The 27,605-nt window shown below is 40.6% G+C and overlaps 1 protein-coding gene across 9 annotated transcripts in view; it reads left to right on the top strand.

The window, feature by feature from the left end:
- Positions 1 to 27,605, top strand: part of NR3C1 (nuclear receptor subfamily 3 group C member 1) — a 487,336-nt gene that overhangs the window by 356,693 nt on the left and 103,038 nt on the right. The window contains exons 1-2 of one of the 9 annotated variants that reach the window (XM_055556671.1): positions 12,068 to 12,113; positions 16,494 to 17,705. In XM_055556671.1, the coding sequence (XP_055412646.1) occupies positions 16,507 to 17,705 (1,199 nt within the window). In that variant the 5' untranslated portion in view covers positions 12,068 to 12,113; positions 16,494 to 16,506. Of the gene's footprint in view, positions 12,114 to 12,220; positions 12,366 to 12,801; positions 12,881 to 12,989; positions 13,320 to 13,537; positions 14,065 to 14,624; positions 14,761 to 16,493; positions 17,706 to 27,605 lie in introns of those variants that run through there. The other 8 variants (XM_055556659.1, XM_055556681.1, XM_055556674.1 and 5 more) reach the window with 8 other exon arrangements.

Genomic DNA, 27,605 nt, shown 5'->3' with positions numbered 1-27,605 from the left:
GGTAAAGGTTAAATGAATTATAGCCAAACAGTAAAAAGCTCTGCTGGTGTTACCTGAAAATGTTGACATGGAACGATGTCCCCAAACATCTTATTTGATGAATAAAGTTGAAAAAAATATATAGTAAGACCCTAGCTTTGTTTTCTTAAGAAACTATATGTGTGTATATAGTATACATAGACAAGAAGGGTCTGGAAGAATGTACACCAACTTATTAAAATTGTTACATCTGCGAAATGGGATCATATGGAGGAGAGTTTTTACTTTTTCATTTATGCATTTCTCTCTTCCATATGTTTGAATTTTTAAAAACAAGTATGTATTTTAGCATGTATATTTTAAAGTTTTTTAAAAGACGGAAGTAATATCTAAAATTGTGTCATTCTTCTAATGCCATGCTGCACACAAAGACAGTCGTTTTTCTTGAGAGCCCCCAATCTTCTCTCTGTAAGATCTTTCTCCACGTGTCATTTTCATAACTCGTACTGTCACCCTTCACTGCTCTCCATTTGGTCTATAGAGGGGTCCCCAACCTCTGGGATCTAATTCCTGATGATCTGAGGTGGAGCTGATACAATAAAAAGGATAGAAATAAAGTGCACAGGAAATGTAACACACTTGAATCATCCTGAAATCATTCCCAGTCCGTGGAAAAAATGTGTTCCACGAAACCAGTCCCTGATGCCAAAAAAGTTGGCGAGCTGGGGACTGCTGCTCTATTGAAAGACCCAGTCAGGACTTAAGGGCTTATTAGGCGTTATTTCTAACAAAACAAGATTGACTTGTAAGGTGTATGTGGAATGTACTAACAGAGTAGCCATTCAGTATCCTTTTCTTTCTTTCCTCCCTCACAATTTATCCCCTCACTAACCCAGAGAGTACTTAAACTGTTTATAATAAAACTAAATTTAGATAGATGGATTGGGAACATGAATGGAGGGATGGATAGATGGATGGATACATAGATATTTCATATATGGAATAAAATTGAGCAAGTTGAAACAGATCAAGGAGGCTCTGTTGGTAAAATCACAGGGAGGTAAAATACAAAATAAAAATCAGGACCAAGGAAAGGGGAATAAAAATATGCTGGACATCATTCAGTAACTATTTGCTGATGGTAATTATAGGGATGGAAAACCCATCAGGCCTATGGAGCTAAAATTAATCAGCAAGTATTCACAGAGTGCCTCCTGCTTCTTTTACTGGTTCTGGCTTCCTGCCTGCCCCGCGCCCAGGCTGGAGACAATTGCATGACAGTCAGCTTGTCAGGACAGAAGGAGCCAAATAAGCAGGCAGAGACTCACAGCAGCCTTCTGTACCCTGTCACGTTCACTGGAATCACAGGCAAGCAAGATAAAGTCCTTCTGTGAAAGACTACAAACCTAGCTTACAAATTGTGAATATCACTACATCAACTGAAAAGGGCCAGTTAGTAGAGGTACTGTTTCTGCAAAGTAATAGTTAATTCATTTGTGCACTATTTGAAATGTTTAAAACAAAAATCCTTATGCTTTTCCTATTAAAGCTGGGAAGAGGAATCAGCAGGACTTACAACTATACTTAATTTTCAGCGTTCATTGCTGGCAAAAATTTTAGGTCATGATTGCAAAAATTTTAGGTCGTGATTAATTCCCCTAAAATGTAAAATGTGATATTTGTGTCACTGTTAATATTTTGATAAATAGCTGTCGCAGTAGACATCTGTTGCTTTCTGTGTGGCCTTTTCTCCTACTTTAATTTAAAACCCTAATTATTGGAAAGAGCATCTCTCTTCTCTTTTTTTTTTTCCTTCTCTCTCTTTCTCTCTCATTTGTACCCCACTATTAAGTATCAGTGGTGGGCATTTCACCTAGGCTTTGCCAGTCAGAGTATAATCCCAACTAGACCCAGTGAGATCCATGGAGCTACTCCCAGGGACATCCACTAAAATTTTTGGAAAAGAAGAACTTTCTTTCCATTGAAGTTACTAAGCTGGTAGAGTTTTAAATCCAAGAGCTATGGGGCACCAGGGGGGGTAACCCTCCCAGGAATAAAGCCAAAACAGAGGAAAGTAAAGCTAAGAGATAGAAGTCAAGTCCTTTTTTAAAATAAGTTTTTAAAATGTATTTATTTATGGTTTTGCTGGGTCTTCATTGCTGCAGGTGGGCTTTCTCTAGTTGCGGTGAGCAGGGGCTACTCTCTGTTTTGGTATGCGGGCTTTAGGTGCACAGGCTTCAGTAATTGTGGTGCTTGGGCTAAGTTGCCCTGTGGCATGTGGGATCTTCCTAGACCAGGGATGGAACCCACGTCCCCTGCACTGGGGGGCAGATTCTTAATCACTGGGCCAACAGGGAAGTCCTCAAGTCATTTTTATATCATTTGAGCCCTTGAATCCAAGCATGCCTAAAACTAAATTTCCTCTTGACTTTTAAGCAAATCAGTAAACTTCCTTTTTAACAGTTGGGTTTCTTTTAAATCCATAAAAAAAAAATCTTGATAAAATGCTAATGGCAAGTTTTCTTTGTGTTATTTCCATGAGAAATAACGTGGAGGAGAACTTTCATAATTTAAACAAGACCTATTCACCTCCTGGAAATTCTCCCTGACCACCACCTCCAGACCCACAACTACCTCCCTGTCCTTAAACATCCAGGTGATTTGATGGGTATGTAGTGCTCCATGCAGCTGTTACCACATTTCTACACATCTTCCTTGTTTGATAATGACTTGTTACTCTGTCTCCATTTCTTCCGGAGTCCAGGCTGTATCTTAATCATTTTTATGTCCTTGCAACCTTACACTGGGACCTAACATGTAATAGTTGCTATTTTGTTGAAGAAATTATATTTTCCTGAAGAAATGAATGAATGGGAGAGGAAAATAGTTGGAGAAATCCCTTCTATTAATGAAGATTCCATGATTGATTGAAACTGTCAATAAAATAACTAGTATCAGAAGGCCAGAGTAAACCAAATTAATATATTCACATGGAATTCTCAAACTGTCAGTCATTAGTGGGTGTCTAGTTGAGAAATTGTTCTTTCTCTGATCATTAGGATTAAGAAGCTGGGTGAATGTGGAGGAGATGGTCCTTTTTTTTTTTTCTGCAAAAGTTTGTTTAAAAATCCATAAAATTTAATAACCTCTTGCAACATGTTTTAAAACTGAAATGTACAACCTGCAATGTGGAGTATAGGTTTTATGCTGTAAGGGAGGAAGCAGGGAGAGCAGCGGTGACCAGAATCTTGCTGCTGACTAGTAGGCAGCACAGTAGGTGGCTTCTGGTAGGGGTCTTCTGTGACAAAGCAAAGAATAACAAGGTCCTGAGGAGAATAAAAAGAGGCGGCACCATCTCTGTAGCACAGGGTGGTTGAGTGAGTTTTACAGTTAATATGGGCAAATGATGGGGGAAAAAAATCTACTGTACACTGGGATAGGATCAAGGCATTGGAATAACAATCCCTTTATGTGGGCAAAATCTTTTTTTAATTAATTTTTATTGGAGTATAGTTGATTTACGATGTGTTAGTTTCTGCTGTACAGCAAAGATATACACATATCTACTCTTTTTTTTAGATCCTATTTCCATATAGGTCATTACAGAGTACTGAGTAGAGTTCCGTGTGATATACAGTAGGTCCTTATTAGTTATCTATTTTATATATAGTAATGTGTACCTATAAATCCGAATCTCCCAATATTCCTCCCCCACCCTTTCCCCCTTGGTGACCATAAGTTTGTTTCTACATCTGTAACTCTGTTTCTCTTTTGTAGATTAGTTCATCTGTAGCCCTTTTTTAGATTCCAAATATGAGTGATATCATATGATATTTGTCTGACTTACTTAGTATGATAATCTATAGGTCCATCCATGTTGCTGCAAGTGACATTACTTCATTCTTTTTTATGGCTGAGTGACTTCCCTGGTGGCTCAGATGGTAAAGCGTCTGTCTACTATGTGGGAGACCTGGGTTCGATCCCTGGGTCGGGAAGATTCCCTAGAGGAGGAAATGGCAACCCACTCCAGTACTCTTGCCTAGAAAATCTCACGGATGGAGGAGCCTGGTGCAGGCTACTGCCCATGGGGTCGCAAAGAGTCGGACACGACTGAGCGACTTCACTTTCACTTTCAATACTTCATTGTGGGCTTCTGTGGGTTTCTCAGTGGTAAAGAATCTGCCTGTCAATGCAGGAGATGCAAGTTAGATCCCTAGGTTAGGAAGCTCCCCTGGAGGAGGAAATGGCAACCCACTCTAGTATTCTTGCCTGGAAAATCCCATGAACAGAGGAGCCTGGTGGGCTACAGACCATGGGGTCACAAAGAGTCAGACACTGCTTAGTGACTGAACACACATGCAATATTCTATTGTAACCGCATTTTCTTATTCATTTTTAAATCAGCAGACTTCTAGGTTGCCTCCATGTCTTGACCATTGTAAATAGTGCTGCAGTAAATAATGGGGTGCGTGCATATTTCCAATTAAGGTTTTCTCCAGATATATGGGCAAAAATCTTAATAAAATTTCTAGATGAGTAAGAAAACTTCTGAGTAGGACACAACTGAAGTGACTTAGCAGTAGCAATAGGACATGTTACTGGTATTTAGGGTTTTCCCTCCTTTCTCCCACTGCAAGGCAGTCAAGCCTAACTTTCTGCATGTGCTTCGAAGATATGAGTTTGAGCTGACCATTTACTTCTCTCCTTCCACACGCTGCTTCCTCCATGCTGCTCTCAGGTGCGACTCATAGAAGCACTCACTTCCTCCAACCACTGAGCCTTCTCAGTCTTTGCCAGACAGTCTTCCTTTAGCACGGGTAGTTCCTGCACGTCTGTCTCTTCCATGGAGCCGCCACATGACTGGTTTGCCTCCAAAATGCTTCCCCTGTCCAGCCATAGCTTCCCACCTCCACTGGCACCACCCCAGAGCAAATCTGTGTATGTCCTTGAATCCTGTGAGCCCGCCTCCTCACTGTTCCCCCTGCTTCCTGCCGTAGCTCCTACAACACAGGCTCCACATGACAGGTGGAATGAGCTTTCAAATAGTAAATTAGATTACATCCATAATCAGTGTGCTGATAAATGTCTAACAGCTGCTGCGAGGGAGTATCTCTGTATCTATTATACAGTTTTACTGATACAAAGAATGCATAGCATACAGTTTACCAAAAAATAATAAAATACACAACACTTTTTACAGTAAATTCTATATAGCCCATTGATTTTCAGATTGGTTTCAGTGGTTTTTGCTAAACTCTTGTACCCACAGTCAGCCTACAGATGCAATTCAATTATGTTTGGCAAAAGCAGATCATATTTGGTTAATATTCAGTTCAGCAAAGAAGTCACTCATGCCACTGAAGTTCAAACATGAATGTTGATGACTTTTTTTTTTTACATTAATGAGTAAGATGAAAGTAAAACAACAAAGATGTATGTTTGGACTACACTTTGGCAATGATGTGAGGACTACACTTTGGCAATGATTGTGAGTGCTTCTCTGTTGATCAGATAGTAGTTTTCAAGTACTGGAAAAATATTTCATCAGTTTTTTGTGTTATTCATGAATGAACACACATTGACGTTCAATCTTTATTGCTAAATTTTCTTCTATCATTTTCTTAGGTTTAGACAATAACACAATAAGTCAAGCTCTGATTTGCAGTGTTTTCCAATTTCTATAGTGTACATACTCCATCACGATAGATTTCAAACTACTGAGATAACATTTCTGAATGCAGAGTTGGGAAGAGATGTTGTATCACACCATTATATGGGATATGCATTATAAAGGATGGACAGAAACAACTTTAAAGCATAGATAATGGTAAAGCAATTAAGAAGTAAAGTTTTGAGCATTTATTACCTTGGTTTTTTAAGTATTTTGTTTAATTGTAAGTTTCTAAATGGTTTAGTTTTGAATCTTGGCCATGATGAACAAATGACTTACAGAATTCCTGAAAACTTAGCAATCAGCTCCCCAAGCAGGTGCATCCGGCTCCAGCACTCATGAATTGCCACTCCTCTGCTGGAATTGTCAGGCCACCCATTGCACTATCTGGGGAAGGAGTGAAGAGGGGCAATGATGATTGTCAATAAAATTAATAATTACTTTTGTTGTGATGAACTAACAATGAAAAAGTATACACACCCCTACTTGTTTTCCCAAGCTTAGTGTTTAAAAACTCCTTTTGTATGCACCATCCAGCATGACCTAATAAACAAACAAGGCATAAGCACCAAAATGGAAATGTAAGTTTTTGAAAATGAGCTGAAAGGTTCCACCTGGAAATGGAACCGATTGAAACAATCTCTACTAAAGGAACATGGAATAGAAAAGGAGATTAAATCAGAAAGAGGAAGAAAGCTAATGACATAATGGCCAGCCACAAATGCCACAAATGAAAAACAAGGTACGTAATACTTGTTACAGTTATACAGGGTGCTTGCTCTAATGTCTGCAAACACTAAAAAACATTAGGTTCCTGCTCACTGCAACATTTATCTCATTTATCTGCTGATATTTACCTCCTCTTTGAATCAGGTATTGCTTAAACTAAGTTCTGCAGCATAAAGAATATAGACTTAATAGGACACCCATAAGCATATCATGCATATGAGTATAAATTGTGATATTTTAGGTAGCTTATGATTGAAACCATTGAAGCATCATAAGAATCAGCAAAACACCAGGGATGCCCGTAACAATTTAGCATTTCCCAGTTCATGTGGGAATGTTAATTCCAATTACAAAAAGAAGTACCAAAGTGGAATTCATTATGATGAAGAACTTGCTGTTCTAAATGTGAATTGTTTATAAAAAGCATGTCTGGTGTAAAATGCAAATATTGAAGCAAAGAAAGACAGGGCTTTTGGAACTCAGCTGGATTCCGTTGAAATTCTGACCTTACAAAGTTAAACAAGAACAAGTGTTTCCTAAAGACAGGATACTGTTTTAAAGAGGCATCTAATAGCTATGGTAGCTGTAGAAGTAATCTTTTTAAGTAAGTTCCAACAACCCACGAAATCTGCTTTTGCTGGCTTAATGTAAAATTAACATATTCAATGAACTGCCATACTCCAAATTAATACATATGAAAATGATAAAAATTTATTGATTCTAATTTACATTTAATGTCATAGATTTAAAGTGAGGTGGGGAGATAAAAGGATAGAATAACCAGAAAGTACAGCCATGACAAGGAATCATGGGCTGTAGGAAAATAAGTTACGAGGAGGTCTCTTTATGTAAAAGGAAATACATGTGGTAAACAATGGTAAAGGTGGAAATGAATGTGGCATGTACACTGTGCTCTTTCTTCATCAGGCTCTCTCTTAACTGAAACTACTAAAGGCATTCATCTCAACTAATCCAGGTTCTCCATTCTCCCTGGAAACATACTGACTAATGCAGGACAGGCTGAACACTGGGGCCACGGTTACTTCCTATGCTCCACACATTGCTGTTTCTACCATGTATGCTCTCCAACAGTTCCTGGCAGTTTTTCCCCCCAAATTATGTTTATTCCATTTGCATTCTTCTAGTAATTACTTGATTTAATTAAATATTAAGTAAAATGATGAAACATGAGTAATGAAACTTTTTGGTTTATAAAATCCAAATGGAAAAACACCCTAGAAATAATTTCTGTCAAACTAGGTGAATATAAGACTACTTTAAAAGATCGGGGTGAGGAAGAGAGGATGAATTATAAAAATTTAGAAATCTATACTCATATTATTTTTAAGTATTTTTAATTTCTTGCTCTACTTTAAAGAAAACTTGAAAAATAGTAATACCGCATATTAATAACTGCTAATGATGACTGAACATTTAATATACCCTAAGAATTAGTCAAAGCATTTCATATATATCACATTTGCTTAATCTTTATAATCATTTGAGTTAGTACTATTATCGTAATATCTTATGGAAAAACCCAAGTGAATTTTTTGGCCAACCTAATATCATCCCCATTTTACAGACAATAGAAACTGAGGCACAGAGAGTGAGGTTGCCCAAGGTTACATTCTTCATAGAGGTGGAGGCCAGCCAGCCAGTCTGGCTTTTAACAGCTATGCTGATGCAATGCAGGTGTACTTTATACATGAATGAAAACACAAAATGCCAGTCACTGGACTCTCCAAAGCTTTAGACCCTCATCAAAGGATTAACAACTAAATATTCAGTCATGAATTCTAGGTTTTAAAGCTTCAAATTTACAACTATAATTTTTTATGATTCCCTTGCTTTAACTGACTTTAATACCAGTCCAATCACATCGGTGACAAAGTTTTGCCTTCTACAAAGGTGAAAGTCATAGTCTTAAATACTGACCAGAATGAGAGTTGAGGTCTGTATACACTGATAGGGATTTATTGTAGATGCTTAAGCAGGAGCGTGACAGGACTTAATTGATGATTTGGAGGAGCATTCTGGCAGTGAGGCCTGGATTTTTTCTTTTTTTAAAATTGGTATACAATTGCTTTACAATGTTGTTAATTTCTGCTATACAATGAAGTGAATAGGCTAAATGTGTACATATATCCCTTCCTCTTAGATCTCCTTCCCACCTCCATCCCACTGCACATCCAGGTCATCACAGAGCACCAAGCAGAGCTTCTTGTGCTTTATATACATATATATATATATATATATATATATATATAATAGCAGGTTCCAACTAGCTATCTAAAATGATACAACAGATGAACAGAATTAGAGAATTCACTCTGATAATCAATTGCTGTATAAATGTAAAAAAGTGGTTTAGTTACTGTTCAGGTTTAAGGTTTTATTCACCTTAGGGTATAGTCTCAGACCCATTCCATTTCTTCCTTCCTTCCTTCATTTACTTATTCATTTAACAGACAGCCACTGGGTACCTAGTATGTACTAGTGATACAGTTGAAGGAAATGGGAACCCACTCCAGTACTCTTGCCTGGAAAATCCCATGGACGGAGGAGCCTGGTAGGCTACAGTCCATGGGGTCGCGAAGAGTCAGACATGACTGAGCGACTTCACTTTCACTTTTCACTTTCATGCACTGGAGGAGGAAATGGCAAGCCACTCCAGTGTTCTTGCTTGGAGAATCCCAGGGACAGAGGAGCCTGGTGGGCTGCCATCTATGGGGTCGCACAGAGTCGGACATGACTGAAGCAATTTAGCAGCAGCAGCAGCAGTGATACAGTGTTGCAAAAGACAGACACAGGCTCTGCCATCAAAGAGCTTTTTACAAATTTTCTAATATTTATTTATTTGGCTGTGCTGGGTCTTAGTTGCAGCATGTGGCATCTGGTTTCTTGACCAGGGATCGAACCCAGGCCCCTTTGCACTGGGAGCCTAGAGTCCTAGCCACTGGACTACCAGGGAAGTCCCAGAGCAGTTTATATTCTAGAGGGGGAGAAGAAATTTAACAAACGAATCCAGAAGTAGCAAACGATCACTGTAATGTGCTACCATGGTAAAGTACAGGACACTATAGGATCAAACAGTAATGGGTCTTTGTTGTTTGTTTGTTTTAATTTTTTTAGGAAGGAGTACTCAGGTGTTTAAACATAAGTCAATTAAAATGAAGATCTTGAGTAATATTTGGACACATTTCATTAACTCCTTTGGCCTCCACAACAATGCAACAATGCAGTAAAAGTGATATTATGTCTAGTTAACCCAGTGTTTTATTATAACTATGTACTGGACTCTATTCTAGGAGTGGAACATATAGCAATGAACAAGACAGTAAAGGTCCTTGCCTTGTCGCAGTTTGGATATATCACCTCATTCCCACCTTTACTTCTGAGACAATCAAATATATTCCCCCTTAAGTAGGGATTCATCCTATTTCTTCTTTTTTGGTAATTATAACTTCCCAGTGTTACAGATTAATAATTTTCTATCAGTAATTTTTCATATTTAAAGATAAGATCATATATATAAAACACTTTCAGTGGTGCCTGGTAGATGGAAGTTCAGTGAATGTTTACTGTTAGAATTGCTGTTATTATTACAATGCTTAATCTCATGTCCTTTCTGGTACACAGGATTTCATTTCTTGAATTAAATTCCATACACATTTATTGCAGGTGTATCACAGGATTTGCAAACTCTTTTGTGGAAATTACAAGATCAGTGAACAAAAATCTCTTTAATATTGTCTATTTCTACCCTCCATGCTTAGCTATGTGATCTTAGATAAACTTCAAGCTCTGTAAGCCTCGGGTTCTCATGTTAAAACCATATATACCTATCTATTCAGCTGTTGTCAGCAGAAGTGGGCAGCAGATTCTGTGTGTGGGGTGTGTGTGTGTGTTGGGGGAATCAATAAATGTTAGCCACAAAGCATAACAATTTTAATACTCTGAAAAGCAGATACAGGGCTAATCTAAAGTTTATGCATGCTTTCATATAAACATGAAAGACTAAAGAATGAGAGGTTTCCCATCAAATTAAAAAATTAACAGGCATACTTAGACCACTGAAAAGAAACGAATCAGGAAAATTTACCACTTTTGCTCCACTTTAAGTGTTTTCAATGGTGATTGTTAATCTGAAACAATGAGTCCTCTCCCATTTTAAAGTGATTCACTGGACCTGCAAGAAAAAAATGAGACGGGAGAATTGGGAACTCTTGTAAAAGCGGATGTTATATAAATGCAGGGTGCCAGCAACCTGCAATATGAACAGGTAAGAGGGATGAAGTGTTTGTTTGTTTTTTAAAAGCAGAGATTCAACTATGAAACAGGATTATGGTACGGGAAGAGACACTTGATTAGATATGTTAGGGTCCCTTTACATATGTTTTGTTGTTTAGTTGCTAAGTCATTTGGGACTCTCTTGCAACCCTGTGAACTGTAGCCCACCAGGCTCACCTGTCCATGGGGTTTCCGAGGCAAGAATACTGGAGTGGGTAGCCATTCCCTTCTCCAGGGGGGTCTTCCCCATCCAGGAAGTGAACCAGCATCTCCCACATTGGCAGGCAGACTCTACCACTGAGCCACCAGGGAAGTCTGCCCTTCCCCCTTTATCATATGTTTGAATACTTAAATAATTCCTAATATGACGTCTAAGCAGATGTACAAGGATATTCACTTCAGTGCAAGTTTTCACTTTTATGCATTGGAGAAGGAAATGGCAACCCACTCCAGTATTCTTGCCTGGAGAATCCCAGGGATGGGGGAGCCTGGTGGGCTGCCATCTATGGGGTCACACAGAGTCGGACACGACTGAAGTGACTTAGCAGCAGCAGCAAGGTAACATTGTAGGTTTGGGTCTTGACTTTCTTTCCATGAAGCTGTTGGTTGTTTAGGGATCCATTGGGTAAAGACATGTGATTCTAGTATTTGAAACTCGGAAGGTAAGAAGCCTGGAAAGTAGGCAAAGTAGCATGCTAGGAGTCAATTCTCATTTAGAGGCCACGTTGAGCACCCAAGAGTAGGGCTTCCCTCCAGTTGACTACTGACAAGGAAAAGAAAAGAGAAGTCATTTCTTCCGGATCAGAAGAGGTGTTGTTAACAGAAGGGGTTTTGTTAGCAACTGGGTTGCTCAGTGCTCTTCATAAAAATTCTCCTGGCTGAGGGTTCTACGCTGGCAAAGGTCTTGGGTCCCTTCTTGCCTCAGGCGGTGAGCGTCTTTTCCTTTGCCAAGATGGTGGCCCTGGCATCATATGGAGGCGGCCAGTGCAGATCGCCTCCGCACAGGTGGCTTGCTAATAGCCTAGTTCTCCCCTGTCATCCTTGGACAACACACGGGGCAGCGTCCACCACCTCAGAACCAAAGGCGAGCGACTTCGGCTGCCGGGTAATGAGAACCTCGGCCAAGATGGTGGACGCGCAGCCAAGCGGTGTCAGCTGCCTTTACCAAGATGGCGACGGGCGGTTTCCGGCACGCGCTTACCCAATCCTCTGCAAATGTCAGGGCAGAGCAGCCGCTGCCAGTCTGGGTGCAGCTGGGGGAAAGAGTAGCTGCGGCGAGCACCCGGGCAGGGCTAGGTGGAGCTGCCGCAGCCTCCGCCCCCGGCAGCAGCAGGCAAGGGATGTCACCTGTAGGGGCGCAAAAGTTACCTCCCCAAACCCTAAAGCAACACAAACACAACCTTTCCCCGAGTCACACAAATGGTAGTATGTGCCGCCCAAGGTAGGAGGCTCGATCTCGGCGTCGCCCTAGCCCTCCCGAGGCGGCGAGCTTGGGGAGGGGGCTGGGGCGGGGGCCTCCCGCGCCGACTCCCCTCGCCCCACGCCCCTCTCTATGGGGACAAGCCACGTGTTTCCCTCGGATGGAGGGGGAGGTGCGTAACGGGAACAGCTGGAAGGAGTTTCACGCTGACATTTTAAAGCTGCGTGTGTTCAATTTTATTTGGAGGGACTGGGGTCCCATGAACACGAAATGGTGAGCAATGCATTGAGGCGAGTGCAGCAAATATCAAGATTCTGGGGAAGGGCCTCTGCGGGAAACTTGAACGTGGGCCCCCGAGGGGGATGGAAGGAGAGGTCAGGAGTTGGGGGTGGCGGGGGAGGAGGGCATACTTTGCAAGCAACTTACTATTTCGCTTGCAACTTGCTTTTAGGCCTGCCACCTCCTGCTTTCCTTAAAAATAATAAAAAGTGCAAAGAAATCTAGTTCGCCGGAGGTTTTGCATTTGGCGTGCAACTTCCTTCAAGTGTGAGCGCCCTAGGACGGAGGGAGGGATGGGGGTTGAACTTGGCAGGCGGCGCCTCCTTCTGCCGCCGTCGCCGCCTCGCAGACTCGGAGAAGAGGGTGGGGGACGGTCGCGGCGCGGGGGAGGGTGGGTTCTGCTTTGCAACTTCACTCTGGGTGCGAGCGCGCTCGGCGGGTGCAGACTGGGCCGCTCAGACGATGCGGGGGTGGCGGTCGGCCGGCACGCGACTCCCCGTAGGCCAAGAGTACGTACGAGCCGACCCTCTTCCCTGCCCGCCCCTCCCTGAAGCCTCCCCAGAGGGCGTGTCTGGCTGTCCGGTCCCGCGAGCGGCCGAGACGCTGCGGCACCGTTTCCGTGCAATCCCGTAGCCCCGTTCGAAGTGACACACTTCGCTCAACTCGGCCCGGGGGCGGAGGCGCGGACCGGCCCCGCGGCTCTGCTGCGGCCGCGCCCCGGCTCCCCCAGCCAGCCCGCTGTCATCCGCAGGGGCGCTGACGGCGTTTACCGCCGAAGGACTGGGCGAGCTCCGGAGTGGATCTGGAGTCGCGGAGTTGGGCGGGGGCGGGAAGGAGCGGCAAGAAGAGAAACTGTAGAGAAAACTCGGCTTCCCTCGGAAGTCCGCCCCAGAAAGGCCAGGTCGGCCCCGCCGGCGCCTCCTCTCCTTTTGCCTGCGGGGTGGAGAGGTAGGGGGCGAGGAGGCGGCCTGGGCGGGAGCCGCGCCGGGGGGCCGCGGGCGGGCAGGCGCCGTCGCGGCCGGGGTGGCGGGGCCCGCGCGGAGGGCGTGGGGGCGGGGGCCGCGGCCGCTCCTGCAGTTGCCGAGCGTCGCCAACAGGTTGCACAGTTCCCCGCGCCGCCGCGCGGCCCCTCGGGCGGGGAGCGGCCGGGGGTGGAGTGGGAGCGCGTGCGCGCGCGCGCGCGCGTGTGTGTGTGTGTGCGCCCGTGTGTGTGTGTGCGCGCCGTGGCGCCGCCTCCGCCCGCCCCCCTCGGTCCCGCTCGCTCGCCGCGGCCGGGCGGCCCTTTCGCGTGTCCGCGCTGCCTCCCCTCCTCCTCCTCCTCCATTTTGCGAGCTCGAGTCTGTGACGGGAGCCCGAGTCACCGCCCGCCCGTCGGGGACGGATTCTAGTGGGTGGAAAGAGACGCCGCAGCCGGAGCGGCGGAGCGCCGGCAGGGAGGACGCGCGCCCGAGAGCCCCGACCCGCGAAGACGTGCGCGGGGCGGGGGTCTGGCTTGTCAGCCGGGAAATGGGAGACTTTCTCAAATAGGGGCTCTCCCCTCCCCCTCATGGAGAAGGGGGCGGCTGTTTACTTCCTTTTTTTTAGAGAAAAAAATCTCTCTCTCCTGCTCCTCCTGCTTTCACACGCTAAGTTGTTTATCTCGGCTGCGGTGGGAGCCGCGGACGGTGGCGGGTAAGCGGCGCAGCCGGCAGAGGTAAGGGGAGGGCCGGGGGCTGGGGCCCGCGTGAGCGCTTGCTCCCCGAGGTGCGGGCCGGGGCCTAGAGGCTGGCTCGGGGGCGCCGCGGTAGCTCGCAAACTTTTATTAGCCTCGGGGAGTGGGGGTGGGGGCTGGCGAGGGCCGGGTGACGGTGACGAAAGGGCAGCGCGCGGGTGACAGAGCTGGCCTCTTCCTCTCCCTGGGCTGCCGTCCCCCGGCCGGGCCGAGGGGGAGGAACCCGAGCTCCCTGCGAGTGGAGCCTCGTCGAGCCGCCCCACGTTTCCAGGCTCTCGCTCTCGTTCCCTGGCAAGGAATCCTGGCTTTTTTTTTTTTTTTTTTTCCCCTTCTCTAGCTCCCTTTCTTTTCCCTCACAGGGGGGCCTCCCTGACACCCATTTTTCTGGTGAACGTTGAGTGGCGTCTGAATTCTCCTCGCCTGAATCTTTCCACTCCACCCTTGTGCGCCCGAGCGCGAGCAGGGTTTGTGTCGAGGCTCCAGTGCGTCTCCTTTCTGGCGGGCACGCAGTGTGTGTGTGTGTGTGTGTGTGTGTGTGTGTGTGTGTGTGTGCGCGCCCGCGCGCGCGCGCACACACACACACACACGCAGGGGGCTGACAGTCTGCGACTTGGAGACTTCGGCCGGGGCTGGCGTTATCTGGTGGAAGTGGGCGTGTCGAAGAAAAGAACTCAACAGGTCTGGACACATTTCTCTCTTAACCTCGCACTTTTTTCCCCTCTCGCCTCCCTCGGCCCCGGGTTTGTTCTTTAGCGCTTGACATCACTTCGCGCCTGAAGGTTTGAAGTAGCCCCTTTTAGAAAAAAGACCCTCCCTAACCATTATAGTTTTGTGGTGCAATTTTTGACAAGCGCTAGTTTGACGTTTTGGGATTGCAGACTTGACGATTGCAGCCGTGTAATGCCGCTTAAGACCCCTTGGCATGGTTCGTTAACGCCGATTACTGTGACAGGGTTATTTGCAACTTAAACGGGGGGATAAAGTCGTTTGAGATATCTTTTCGTTTTATGAAGTTTTGTTTTGGTCTCGAGTTTGAAGGCAGCTGTCAAAGCGGCGTGGAAATTCATTAGGCTCCATTTGATACCTTATGTTTAGAGATCGTTATCAGATAAATACAGCAGAGGGGCGGGGATGAAAAGCAGTTTACCCTTGAGATTTGTAGAGGCGGGTGCCTACCACTGTCTACCTTCATCACATTCCACTTTTAGACAGGACCAGTGAAGTTTGAGCATCTTAAAGTCTCCGTACAGGAAAAGTTTTCTTTCTTTGAACGGGATTTGAATATAATGTCGCAAATAATGCTTATCAAAGACTCTGCCTGCCTCTTAAAACATCTTGATTGTCAATAACCTGTCAACCTAACCTTCTTGAAAGAAGGCTCAGAATTAGGATAGGTGAAGCTTTAGAATGTGGAGCAAATTGTTCTGAGCGTTTTACTTGGATTTATATAAATGTGATTTTACAGGTCTGGGGTGTTTTTTTTTTTTTTTTTCCTTTGTTTTTTCAATACTTAGATATTCAGAAAGGAAAACATTTAATTTCGAGATTATAATAGTATTTCATACTGAGGTCTTAAGCACTTTAAAAACATGTAGTTTCATAGATTCTATTGTGTTGTAAGGGTTTGAGAGAGCTATAGTTCTTGTACAGTATTTAAGCTAAAATTGTAGTGTGCAGCTACTACGTATTCTATTCTACTTTTTTAAAATCTAAATTTTGATTAGCCTGTGTACAGTGCCTTTCATTTCATACGTCCAAAATTTGAAGGCAGGCACTATTAGGCACATTCAGTAGGAAATATGGGTTAAAATAAGAGCCTTTTCCTACTCTGTTGGAAAATGAGCAGACCATCATTGTTTATTTTTCAAATAAAATACATGGTTCACCAGTAGGTTGGACTAAAAGGTTTGGATGTGTGACCAGCCAGTAGGAGGGGAATTGGGGAGTAATTAGAAACAGAGAATTCTAGCATAGTGTTTATCAAATTTTATGTTTATTGGTTCTCAGAAAAGCCGATAACCTTGATTAGTTGAAAAGAAATGATCATACTTTTTTAAAATTAAATACTTTGACATCAGCTGGAACTTGAGAATAATCAGATGTCATGAATTATAATGTCTGATTAACAAAGTTACCAGTTTGTGAGTGGCAAGATGAATACCCAGGCTTAGTTTGATACAATTTTGTTCAGAGCTGTGCAAATGGACTGCATTGTACTTTTAAATGTGGTGCACTGAATGGGAGCAGGAGCCTCTGCTTTTGTATTCTGGAAGACAGAGTCTATCTACTCTTTTGATAACAAGGAATTAGATCCGGTGTTAACTAAAAGCTTCATTTAACAGGCTCTTACTAATCGGATCACAGAGATAATGTGATTTTGTAGCTTATTATGTCCCCTTCTTTTTTTGTAGCTGATACTCACTGATGGACCCCAAGGAGTCATTAAGCACCCCCAATAGAGAAGAAATCCCCAGCAGTGTGCTTGGTCGAGAGAGGGGAAATGTGATGGACTTCTATAAAACCCTAAGGGGAGGAGCTACTGTGAAGGTTTCTGCATCTTCTCCCTCACTGGCTGCTGCTTCTCAGTCAGACTCCAAGCAGCAAAGACTTCTGGTTGATTTTCCCAAAGGCTCAGGAAGCAATGCGCAGCAGCCAGATCTGTCCAAGGCAGTTTCACTGTCAATGGGACTGTACATGGGAGAGACAGAGACAAAAGTGATGGGAAATGACCTGGGATTCCCACAGCAGGGCCAAATCAGCCTTTCCTCTGGGGAAACAGACTTTCGGCTTCTGGAAGAAAGCATCGCAAACCTCAATAGGTCAACCAGTGTTCCAGAGAACCCTAAGAATTCGGCATCCGCTGCTGTCTCTGCTGCCCCCACAGAGAAGGAGTTTCCAAAAACTCACTCTGATGTGTCTTCAGAACAGCAGAATTTGAAAGGCCAGAAGGGCAGTAACGGGGGTAATATGAAGTTGTATACCACAGACCAAAGCACCTTTGACATTTGGAGGAAAAAGCTCCAGGATTTGGAGTTTTCTTCTGGGTCCCCAAGTAAAGAGACAAGTGAGAGTCCTTGGAGCTCAGACCTCTTGATAGATGAAAACTGTTTGCTTTCTCCTTTGGCAGGAGAGGATGATCCATTCCTTCTGGAAGGAAGCTCGAATGAGGACTGTAAGCCTCTTGTTTTACCGGACACTAAGCCTAAAATTAAAGACAATGGAGATTTGATCTTACCAGGTCCTAACAGTGTGCCACTGCCCCAAGTGAAAACAGAAAAAGAAGATTTTATTGAACTCTGCACCCCTGGGGTAATTAAGCAGGAGAAACTGGGCCCAGTTTATTGTCAGGCCAGCTTTTCTGGGGCCAATATAATTGGTAATAAAATGTCTGCCATTTCTGTTCATGGTGTGAGTACCTCTGGGGGACAGATGTACCACTACGACATGAATACAGCATCCCTTTCTCAACAGCAGGATCAGAAACCTATTTTTAATGTCATTCCACCAATTCCTGTTGGTTCAGAAAATTGGAATAGATGCCAAGGGTCTGGAGATGATAACTTGACTTCCTTGGGGACTTTGAACTTCTCTGGTCGATCTGTTTTTTCTAACGGCTATTCAAGGTAAGATTAAGTCTTTCTGTTTCTTGAAAATGGTATGTTTCAGATCCATTGATAGATTTAAACATTTATTTGAATGTATTCGACCGCAATTCAAGTGCTTTTTCACGTGAAAGAGTTTAAGTGGTCTTTTGAAAGTAAGCTCGGTAGACAAACTATGTGATTTGTCTGTACAAAACCCTTTCAAGTTTTGTGTTTGTTTTTTCCAAAATAGTGGTATTTGGTATCCCACCGGGCAGTGATTGAAAATTTTATGTGAAAACTTAATATTGCTCATTAACAGATAACTTTAGTAAAAGTGATATAAATTCAGAGGGGGATAATGTGTGGAAACATATTTATTGTGCATAATTTTCAGTTGTCCTAAAATATGCTCTTACATTGCAATGAAAAACACCTTTAATACTTACATAATCAAACCTTCTGCTGTATTTGTACATCTGTGAAGTGTTAGCCTGGGGAAAATTAGAAGTACTAACAATGAACCCTTTTCTTCAAACTGTGAACCTTCCTGTTGAAGAAACTGAGTCGTGAGATTACTAAAGCAGTGCAGTGAGCAGTTTACCTGACCTGAGTATTAGATGTAGGACAGAGTTCCTGACCCAGGGTAGATGAGTTACGTCTGCTGATTGGTTTCTTTAAGAAAGAAATTGGTGCTGAGTTTACTTTCAAATGTTCCTGCAAGTTCTCACATATATAACTAATGGTCAGCATTGTTAAGCTTCAGTCTCAGCTATGTTTTATTTGTTCCTATCTTCTTTATTCTCCATCATTTATAAGTATACTGACATTTCTGTTTGACTCAAAAAGGTCTGTAAAAACGTAATTACCAAGAAAAAGTTCTAAATGTAAGGGAATCTGTTGGTAGGAGTTAAATGCTCTGTCCTGCACACCCATTGCCAATTCAGATAAGTATGTATCACATTTTAGGTGTGAAGGAAAATATAAAAATTAATTGTAGAGACACAAGACCGATTAATCAGTGAGACTTTTTGAGTTGGGAGGAGGGCATACTAGACACCATGATTTCTTTGTACGTAAGTACTTCAAGTTCTAAAGTGTTAATGGTAGTCACTTCCCACTAACTAGTCATTGAAAATTTTGTTTAAAACTTTTAAAAATACTTTTTCTATTAATGATTTACCCTAATACTGAGTTGACTCATTTTTTTCCTCTTTAAGTAGGAAGCTGTGCTCGTTGGGGAAAAATTTTAGACTTCGATTTAGGCTATGTTCTATTCCTTTTAAAAGGCTTAGACGTTTCTTATAAAAGCAAAAAAAAATCCTTGGTTCTTGTGTGTTTTAATGTAAACTACCTACTAATCTGTTACTTAAATAATAATTATCTTTTACGTAGAACATTTAAACTTTTTATTGCTGTCATTCTGAACTGAAGGTTTAAAATGTTTTCAGTAGGAAGATTTGAGATGTTACTACATTAGCCTGTTGTGCTTCAATCTTAAAAGACATGCTGTGTTTTAAATTTTTCAATCTCAGTTTTTGGTAGTGGAATTCATGATTGTGCTTATTTGTTTTAAAAGAATAAGTACATTTGGTTTGACTAAGGTATTTGTAGGAAACTGCTACATTGATTTATAAAACATTTAATTGTACAAAGAAAAATAATATATCTTAGGAAGCGCTTGGTGATAATTAATGCTTTTTGTTCTGATACTCAGCATGGTATTATTTTCATTTTCCTTACTGTAAAAAAGGCGTGGAACAAGAACTTCTCATTTTCTAGTCAGTTAACTTTCATTAAGCCCTATAAAATCTAGGATCTGGAGAATAAGTCTTAATATAGTTATTCTTAAGTCATTAAAGCTAGCTTTAATACTTTTTTAGTCGTTGATAACATTTAAGGTATGTCAGCCTCAACAGCCATACGATGGTAGGCAAAACGATGATGTGGCTCTTTCGAGATTCTTTAATATTTAGTGAAATGATTATTTTAGGCTGATGTGTGGTTTGGAATTATAACCAGTAGTTTGTGTCCTATGAAAAGATGTAATATCTTTACAGGATTGTTTGAGAAGGTTTGAAAATTTTGTGCTTCGTGGCATTATCTTAACATTGGGAACTGTGATTACCCAGAACAAAGCTTCTTCCAAGTAAATTGAAACAGTGTTTCTTTTTACCATCATTGAATTAGCCTATTGTTTTCAAATAGTAACCCTGATATAATTAAAATCCATTGCTTTCTCTTCTCTATATGTTACATGGTTCTAGCCAAATTTTATGACCAATGACCTTGAGTAATCAGATAATTCAACATGTTAAGACCACAACTATGTTAAATAATGCCTTTCTGACTTGAGATACAGAAATATTAAATCCACTAATAACTTCACTTGCATTCTGTTTAAATTCTTTTAAAGCATAAATTGTAATTTGACTTTTTAAGATGTCACCTAAAATTGCTTTTTCTTAAAACACTTAAAAACACTTTTCACTCTCTTTTGTGAGGGAAGGCAATTCCTTCTGATGTATCAGCATAGCACAACATCCAGTTATTACATTGTTGTAAAATTATGAATATCATGATGGGCCATAGTAGACTATTTGAAGATTTAAGTTAATTGATAGTAAAATGAGAGGAACCTTATTGATACTCAGATACATTCTTTAAGTAAAATGCAGTAGCCATTCTACCTTCATATACTTTTTAAATACTGAAATTCAAAAAATTTAGCATAAACTTGTAACATTGATGAAGGCACATTTGTGCATAATTCGATTTTCAATGTCGTTTCACTTGAGTATTAATGGTGCAACTGCTGAAAGGAGGCATAGAAGTAAATGGTTTCGGTGGAATTAAGAGCTTTTATTGGAACTGCTTTGAAACTTTAGTATAAAAAAGTTGATCGTTTTCTGAAGGGTATGGTTATTAAAGAGAAAGAATGATGCAAGATGAATTTGTAACCTAAGTCATAGGTGGAGTTTAAGGCTCTGTTGATTGGCATTTAATGAAGCTATGAAAATTTATGTGGATTTTAACATCTCATTATTATTTGCATCTGTGCCTCACTTATTAACATAATGGGAATGAAGACCTGTACAAACATAGGATGAATGAAGCAAATTGTGTCCCCTTAACATTTTTCTTATTAACATTGTGTTGATTGTATTCTCAGAGAGAGAGGAGGCCTGAGGAAAAGATTTTTACTGATTTCTCTCCTTTTTTAATGGATACTTTATACCTTTTTTCTCTCCTTCCAAATGTTCTAGCAGCGAGTGTTTCAATCAGTGTCTTTTTAAGCTTAATATTTCTGATATTCACTCATAAAATGATTTCTGAATGTTAAAGGAGGCTAGCTTTTGCCTGTTTGTCTTCATTTTTTAAAACCCTGTGCATTGTTATGGCTTTATTATTAGTAAAAGAAAAAAACAAGATAAACACATTGTGTATTCAGGTGTGTTAGTTTAGTTTGAAATCACTACAGTAAAAAAAAATCAATTACTTATTGACCTTTATAGAAGAACTCCTTATTTCTATGATTCCAGAGAGTCAGTTGCCCTCATTTTCTTCTGGTTTGTTCTACTTACGTTTTGCATTTTTCAAGTAAATAAAAATATCCTTATGGAGAACTCCCATTTGGTGGGGGGGAAGATCTGTTAAGTGTTCCTCTCTTTCTGAATTGTACATGATCACTTTTATGCTAAACTGGATTAGAGTATGAGTTTTAATGGTAAATTTTTGTATTGATTTTTACCCACAAAGGTATATTTTAGAAAATATAGTAGTTCAAAGTTAGTTGGAGAGAGTGGTTTCTACCCTCAAACACCAGATTTTGATAGACTGCCTTTTTATTCCTCACTACCACTGTCACATATATCCCTTGAATACAGGCTTCCAGTGGAGTTTGTGGATTACAGGTGTTGAGGGAAGGGATGTGAGAGGGCGAAGCAGTAGAGATATGAAAAGGTGGAAGAGAAGTTTAGAAACATCAAGAACGTTCCAAAAACCAACAGTTTGGATCAGCTGCCATGAATTCAGAGGACTGAAAAAAGAGAAATTTGGGGCTGTGTTTGCACATCAATTCTTTGCACATAAAGAAGTGCATTAACCAGGATTACAATTTAGTTTCTTTTATTTGACGTAAAAATCTAAAGCTAATTGTGGCAATATAGCCCTGATGTTTATAGGTATCCTTGTTGTCTTTTGCTATCCTTTATTACAAAAAAAAAAAAAAAAAGGATGGAATGGAAATTTTAGTTCCTTTTAGATTATTTCAGCTAAGACCAAGTTTGTATTTTTCCCATTTTTATTTAGACTGCTATTTACTCAAAAAAGTCTAATTACTGGCATGTAGTTGAAACAGTGATGATATATTGTGTTAATATAAGCACTGTATATTTCCTAGTGCACTTTGACATACACTGTCCCCTGACCCTATCATACACTCCAGGAGTAGAACCCTCTTCTATAGGAGTAACGTATTTCCATGGGTTGTGTATTTTTCTGTTGAAAAGTAAGGAAATGGATTCTTATTTAATCTTACCTATTTATAATAAATTATGTGTGTGTGCATGCTCAGCCATGTCCCACTCTTTGCAACCTTATGGACTATATCCTGCCAGGCAACTCTGTTCATGGGATTCTTCAGGCAAGAATACTGGAATTGGTTGCGCTATTTCCTCCTCCAGGGGATCTTCCCAGCCCAGGGATTGAACCTGAGTGTCCTATGTCTCCTGCATTGCAGGGATAGTTTTTGCCGCTTGAACCATTGAGGAAGCCCATAATAAATTATGGAATTCTCCAGTTGCTAGATGGTCATTTAAACTATTCATATTGCAATATAGTCCTTAAAGCCAGTTATTTTGAATAGAAGTGTGTCATCACCTAATTTTATCTCTGGCCCGGCTTAAATAGTAATGATTTATCTTAAAGGAGCTGCATGCTTAAATATACTTTTTCAGAGTAACATATTAATTTTGAGTGCTTTAAAATTTTTTTCTTTTGAGCAAGTTTCAACAAGACTAATAATGTCTATAATACAACAAATTTAGTGAAGATGTCTCTTATTTTAGAATTTTTTTCATTTGCACTGTAGAGCTCCAAATATATATATTTCAGGGGAGAAAGGTTTAATAATATGATTAGCTGTAAATATTTAGCCCATTATCTTACATTGAATTTTTATTTTTTAAACTTAAGTTCAACTTAAGTATGTAGTATATAGGACATAGGGTTTGTGGCAATAAATGTTAATTTTTCTTTTTATAATAAAATTAACCTTTATTCTGGTTGATTTCATAATTGTCCTTAATATTTAGCTGTGGCTATTATGAAAGTATATTTGATAGCCAATTTTTTAAAGCTGTTGTGAAATGACATTTAATTTAGTACACGATTTATTATTTCATGCTGGTTGGGGCAATGTGTGACTTATGACCTTATGATTGTCACATGTTGAACATTAAAGCTCTCCCTGTTTGCTGTAGACACTGTTTTACTTTATTATTGTTTTAATGTTTTGTGTTATTGTTTTGCAATTATTGGAGATAAGGGTTTCCTTAATTTTAAGATGACATAAACTGCAAATTTGGTGGATTAAAAAAAAAACTTCAAATCCCTTCCAGACAATTGCATTACTTAATAGTAGAAGTAGTAGAAAGAGATAGACTAAAAATTAGGAAACTCGCGTTCTAATGCTGAGCTGAACTGATCTGTGACCTTGAATAATCAGGTGTTTTAGAGTAAAAATATTTTCCTTACAATTATACATGAATTATTTTCAAAACATGTGTGTACTTCTGTCTCTAAAATCCTACAGTCCTCTTAACTTATTATTTTAGTGAATGAGGCACCTGGGGAAGAGAGTGGAAAACTAAAATTGATTCTTTGTACACTGTCAAGTGTAAGACAAGAATGAAACCAGGTTCAGTATTTTTACAAAATAGTAATTTAAAATAATGTAGTTGGTGGTACATAGAAAATAATATGTAAACACTGTTGTTGGTAGAGCCTGAGACTTGGGGCTCGAGTTCTCAAAGCTTGCTTTCCGTGTCAGGTACGATGATTTTAGATTAGAAGTTAAAGGGACTTGAGAGCTCTTTTACAGCCCCCACTTACTTTTTCAGAAGAGGAAATGAGACCTATGGAAAGTGTTTAGAGAAACAGCACAGGATTAGTTAGTGGTATTACCAGAAACGATTTAGCAACTAAGCGGTAGCAACAATTACACTAAGAATGCCTAATTCTCAGTAGTCTAAGCTCCCCAGCAGGCCTCGCTTAACATCTGGTCTCTAGAGATCTGAAACAAAATACAGATTAGTCAGATATTCTGTAAAAGTTATGATGAAGTTAACTACGTCAGATTTTTTTAATGTATATTATCCATATTCTTTCCTGTATATTTTGAACTTTTTTTTCTAATAATTTTTTCTGTAATTTTCTGTCACCAGTATGCTCAAAACTTTGTATGCATTCGTCTTATTTAAACCCCTTAACAACCCTATGAAGGTTTTTAATTCTAGTTTCTGTATTGTTACTGACTCTGTCAGTAACTTTGTAGTATAGAAGACAGCTGTTATTTACCTTAATTTTACAGGTGGGGAAATTTGAGACATTTTATAGAGAAAGAGAAAATAATAGGAATACTTAATTGTGATCTGAAGGGGGAGTATTTAATATTGTGTTAGAAATCCTTTCTGAAGTGAAGTGAGAGTCGCTCTGTCGTGTCCAACTCTTTGCGACCCCGTGGACTATACAGTCCATGGAATTCTCTGGGCCAGAATACTGGAGTGGGTAACCTTTCCCTTCTCCAGGGGATCTTCCTAACCCAGGGACTGAACCCAGGTCTCCTGCATTGCACGTGGATTCTTCACCAGCTGAGGCACCAGGGAATTCCTAGAGAAGTAGAGTGGGTAGCCTATCCCTTCTCCAGGGGATCTTCCTGACCCAGGAATCAAAGTGGAGTCTCCTGCATTGCAGGTGGATTCTTTACCAACTGATACTTTTTATTTGTCTTAAGTGAAATTTATTTGTCATAAGTGAATTTTTAAACAATATATAAAGGAGAAGTGGGATCAAGCCACTTATCTCTCTTGCGTATATTTGTGTAGTCTCTTTCTGCTCTCTGTCACAGTTTCAGCTTCTGTAAAATAGTGAGAACACTCAGCACTCTTGCTTGAGGGATTTGTGCATGGTTGTTTACTTTGAAAATTAAAAAGTACTATAAAAATTCAGTGTGGAATTCTTAAAGCTCTGCCAAGTCTCCTGAGCTCAAACCAACATGATCCTCACTGGCTTAAGTACATTGGGACATCTGTGCCTGTGTAGGTGTTTCCTATTTATGAAGCATTAAGACATTTTCAGTGCTATTATGTATAATCCCCGAAGGGTCATGGATCCTGGTTTTATAAGGACTAAATATATTTAAAGCTTTCAAGGGCCGAATCACTTTTTTATTGCATTTTTTTTTTCAGTTTGGGTTTTTTGTTAGCTTTTAAATGTGATGTAAATTTAATAGCCATGTTAATAACTTCAGCCACATTGTTGTCCTTTTAAATAAATGCTAGAATAACCCTCTTTCTGTTTGATTGTCTGGTATTCTTCTAAAATCAAGTATGCAAGGATTGTCATTAAGAAACTTTAACCTGAAAAGCTGTGTGCAAAAGAACTTCTGACTATAATGAATACCAAAATGTATCCTAAGGGCGTAAATCTGGGAGAATTATGTAGTTGACTTGACTTTATTTACTAACATTTTTATTTTTGATCAAGTGGTTGAAAAAAACTTTAGAAAAACAAATTTAGTGGATGAAACCAATCTCTTTGGATAACAGTCAAGTTCAGAAACAAGTGACAGTTTAAACAGGTAAGCTGTTTAAATTGATAATATAAAACTGATAATTTAAACTGGTAATATGCTTATTTAAATTGGTAATATAAAAAATAACTTGGTTTGTAGGCAGCTTTCTTATAGGGAAACTAAAACTTTTAGTTAGAACTAAATGTGAAATTTGTCATCTGGAATCCAGCTGAGTTTACTAAGGACAAAGTGTGACTATGAAATAGCTAGACTGATTTTTTAAAAACAGAAAACACAGAATGAATGTTTTCTTTTTAAGCCTCTACCTTGGGATGTATATTCCTCTTTTGAAATTGCCTTCAAAACCACCTTATAAGACTTATTACACTATCAGTTCAGTTCAGTCGCTCAGTCGTGTCCGACTCGTTGCGACCCCATGAATCGCAGCACGCCAGGCCTCCCTGTCCATCACCAACTCCCGGAGTTCACTCAGACTCACGTCCATCGAGTCAGTGATGCCATCCAGCCATCTCACCCTCTGTCGTCCCCTTCTCCGGCCCCCAACCCCTCCCAGCATCAGAGTCTTTTCCAATGAGTCAACTCTTTGCATGAAGTGGCCAAAGTATTGGAGTTTCAGCTTTAGCATCATTCCTTCCAAAGAAATCCCAGGGCTGATCTCCTTCAGAATGGACTGGTTGGATCTCCTTGCAGTCCAAGGGACCCTCAAGAAGCTTCTCCAACACCACAGTTCAAAAGCATCAATTCTTTGGCGTTCAGCCTTCTTCACAGTCCAACTCCCGCATCCATACATGACCACAGGAAAAACCATAGCCTCCTATAGTAGCACCTAAATGTTCTTGCTTAATCAGAAAATGTGTTTATTCCTTAGCTTGATCATTTACCTTACTTATGTGATTCCAAATGATTTGAGTATTTCCAATAATGTAGAAATGTAATCCTCTCCCAAATTATAACATTTGTTTTCATTGAGATTATCTAAAAGAACTCATGTAGGTATTTCTGTAGAAGACTTAAATTTTAAAGTTTGTGGAATACCCCTGGAATAAGTGCCCAGCCTCCCAAGATAGGGCTTCCCTGGTAGCTCAGTGGTAAAGAATCCTCCTGCCAATGCAGGAGACGAGGGTTTGATCCCCAGGTCAGGAACATCCCCTGGGGAAGGAAATGGCAACGCACTCTGGTATTCTTCCGTGGAGAATCCCATGGACTGAGGAGTCTGGTGGGCTACAGTCCATGGGGTCACAAAAGAGTCTGACACCACTGAGCTCCTCCCAACATAACTAATTTGAAGTGAATGTGGCTCGATTTCTAAGTTTGGATTGCTTTCTTTAAGCTATCAAGGAGCTTTATGCTAACAACTTACATACTCCCTTTTCTTAACGTAGGGTAGAAAATAATAGATTTACTCCTTACCCTGATTTTTTTCATAGATATTAATATGTATTTTATATTCAAGTAAAGTGGGCCCGTCTTTGCCTTGAACTTGAAGGGAATCTGATGTTAGCAGATGTACAGTAAATGTAAATTCCTGTAGCAATACGTTTCCTTTTCCAAAATCCAAATCCAATCTTATTTCCCAATCCCAAACAATTCATTCCCCATTCCAATCAGTGTATCAGAGAATTAACTATTTGAGGGTAATTATAGGAAGAACAAGGGCTTCCTAGGTGGTGCTAGTGGTAAAGAACCCTCCTGCCAGATCCCTGGGTCAGGAAGATCCCCTGGAGCAGGTCATGGGAACCCACTGTAATATTCTTTCCTGGATAATCCCTGGCAGGCTACAGTCCACAGTCTGTGGGGTTGCCGAGTCAGACATGACTGAAACAACTTAGCATATATAGGAAGAATAACCCAAGAACACTAAAATTATTTATATCCATAAAATAGTTTAACAGAGAGTTACAGTTACATGTATTTTCTACTTTTATTCCTTATGAGCTGAAAAGAAATTTTCTGCTCCTACTGAAAGTACTTTTAAAAATTAAATAAATTTTGGTTGTCACTACTCTTTTTTTTCTTAATTTAGCCATGTTTATTATTCATAAAATGCTAGAATTGGAATGGATCCCAGCCTTTGAAATCATGACGATACATGCAGTGGCATTAAAAATAGGATATACCTTTTGTAA

This window comes from Bubalus kerabau, chromosome 1 (assembly GCF_029407905.1).
Source record: "Bubalus kerabau isolate K-KA32 ecotype Philippines breed swamp buffalo chromosome 1, PCC_UOA_SB_1v2, whole genome shotgun sequence".
Classification (NCBI taxonomy): Eukaryota; Metazoa; Chordata; class Mammalia; order Artiodactyla; family Bovidae; genus Bubalus; species Bubalus kerabau.
This window is presented reverse-complemented; position numbering and strand designations above follow the sequence as displayed.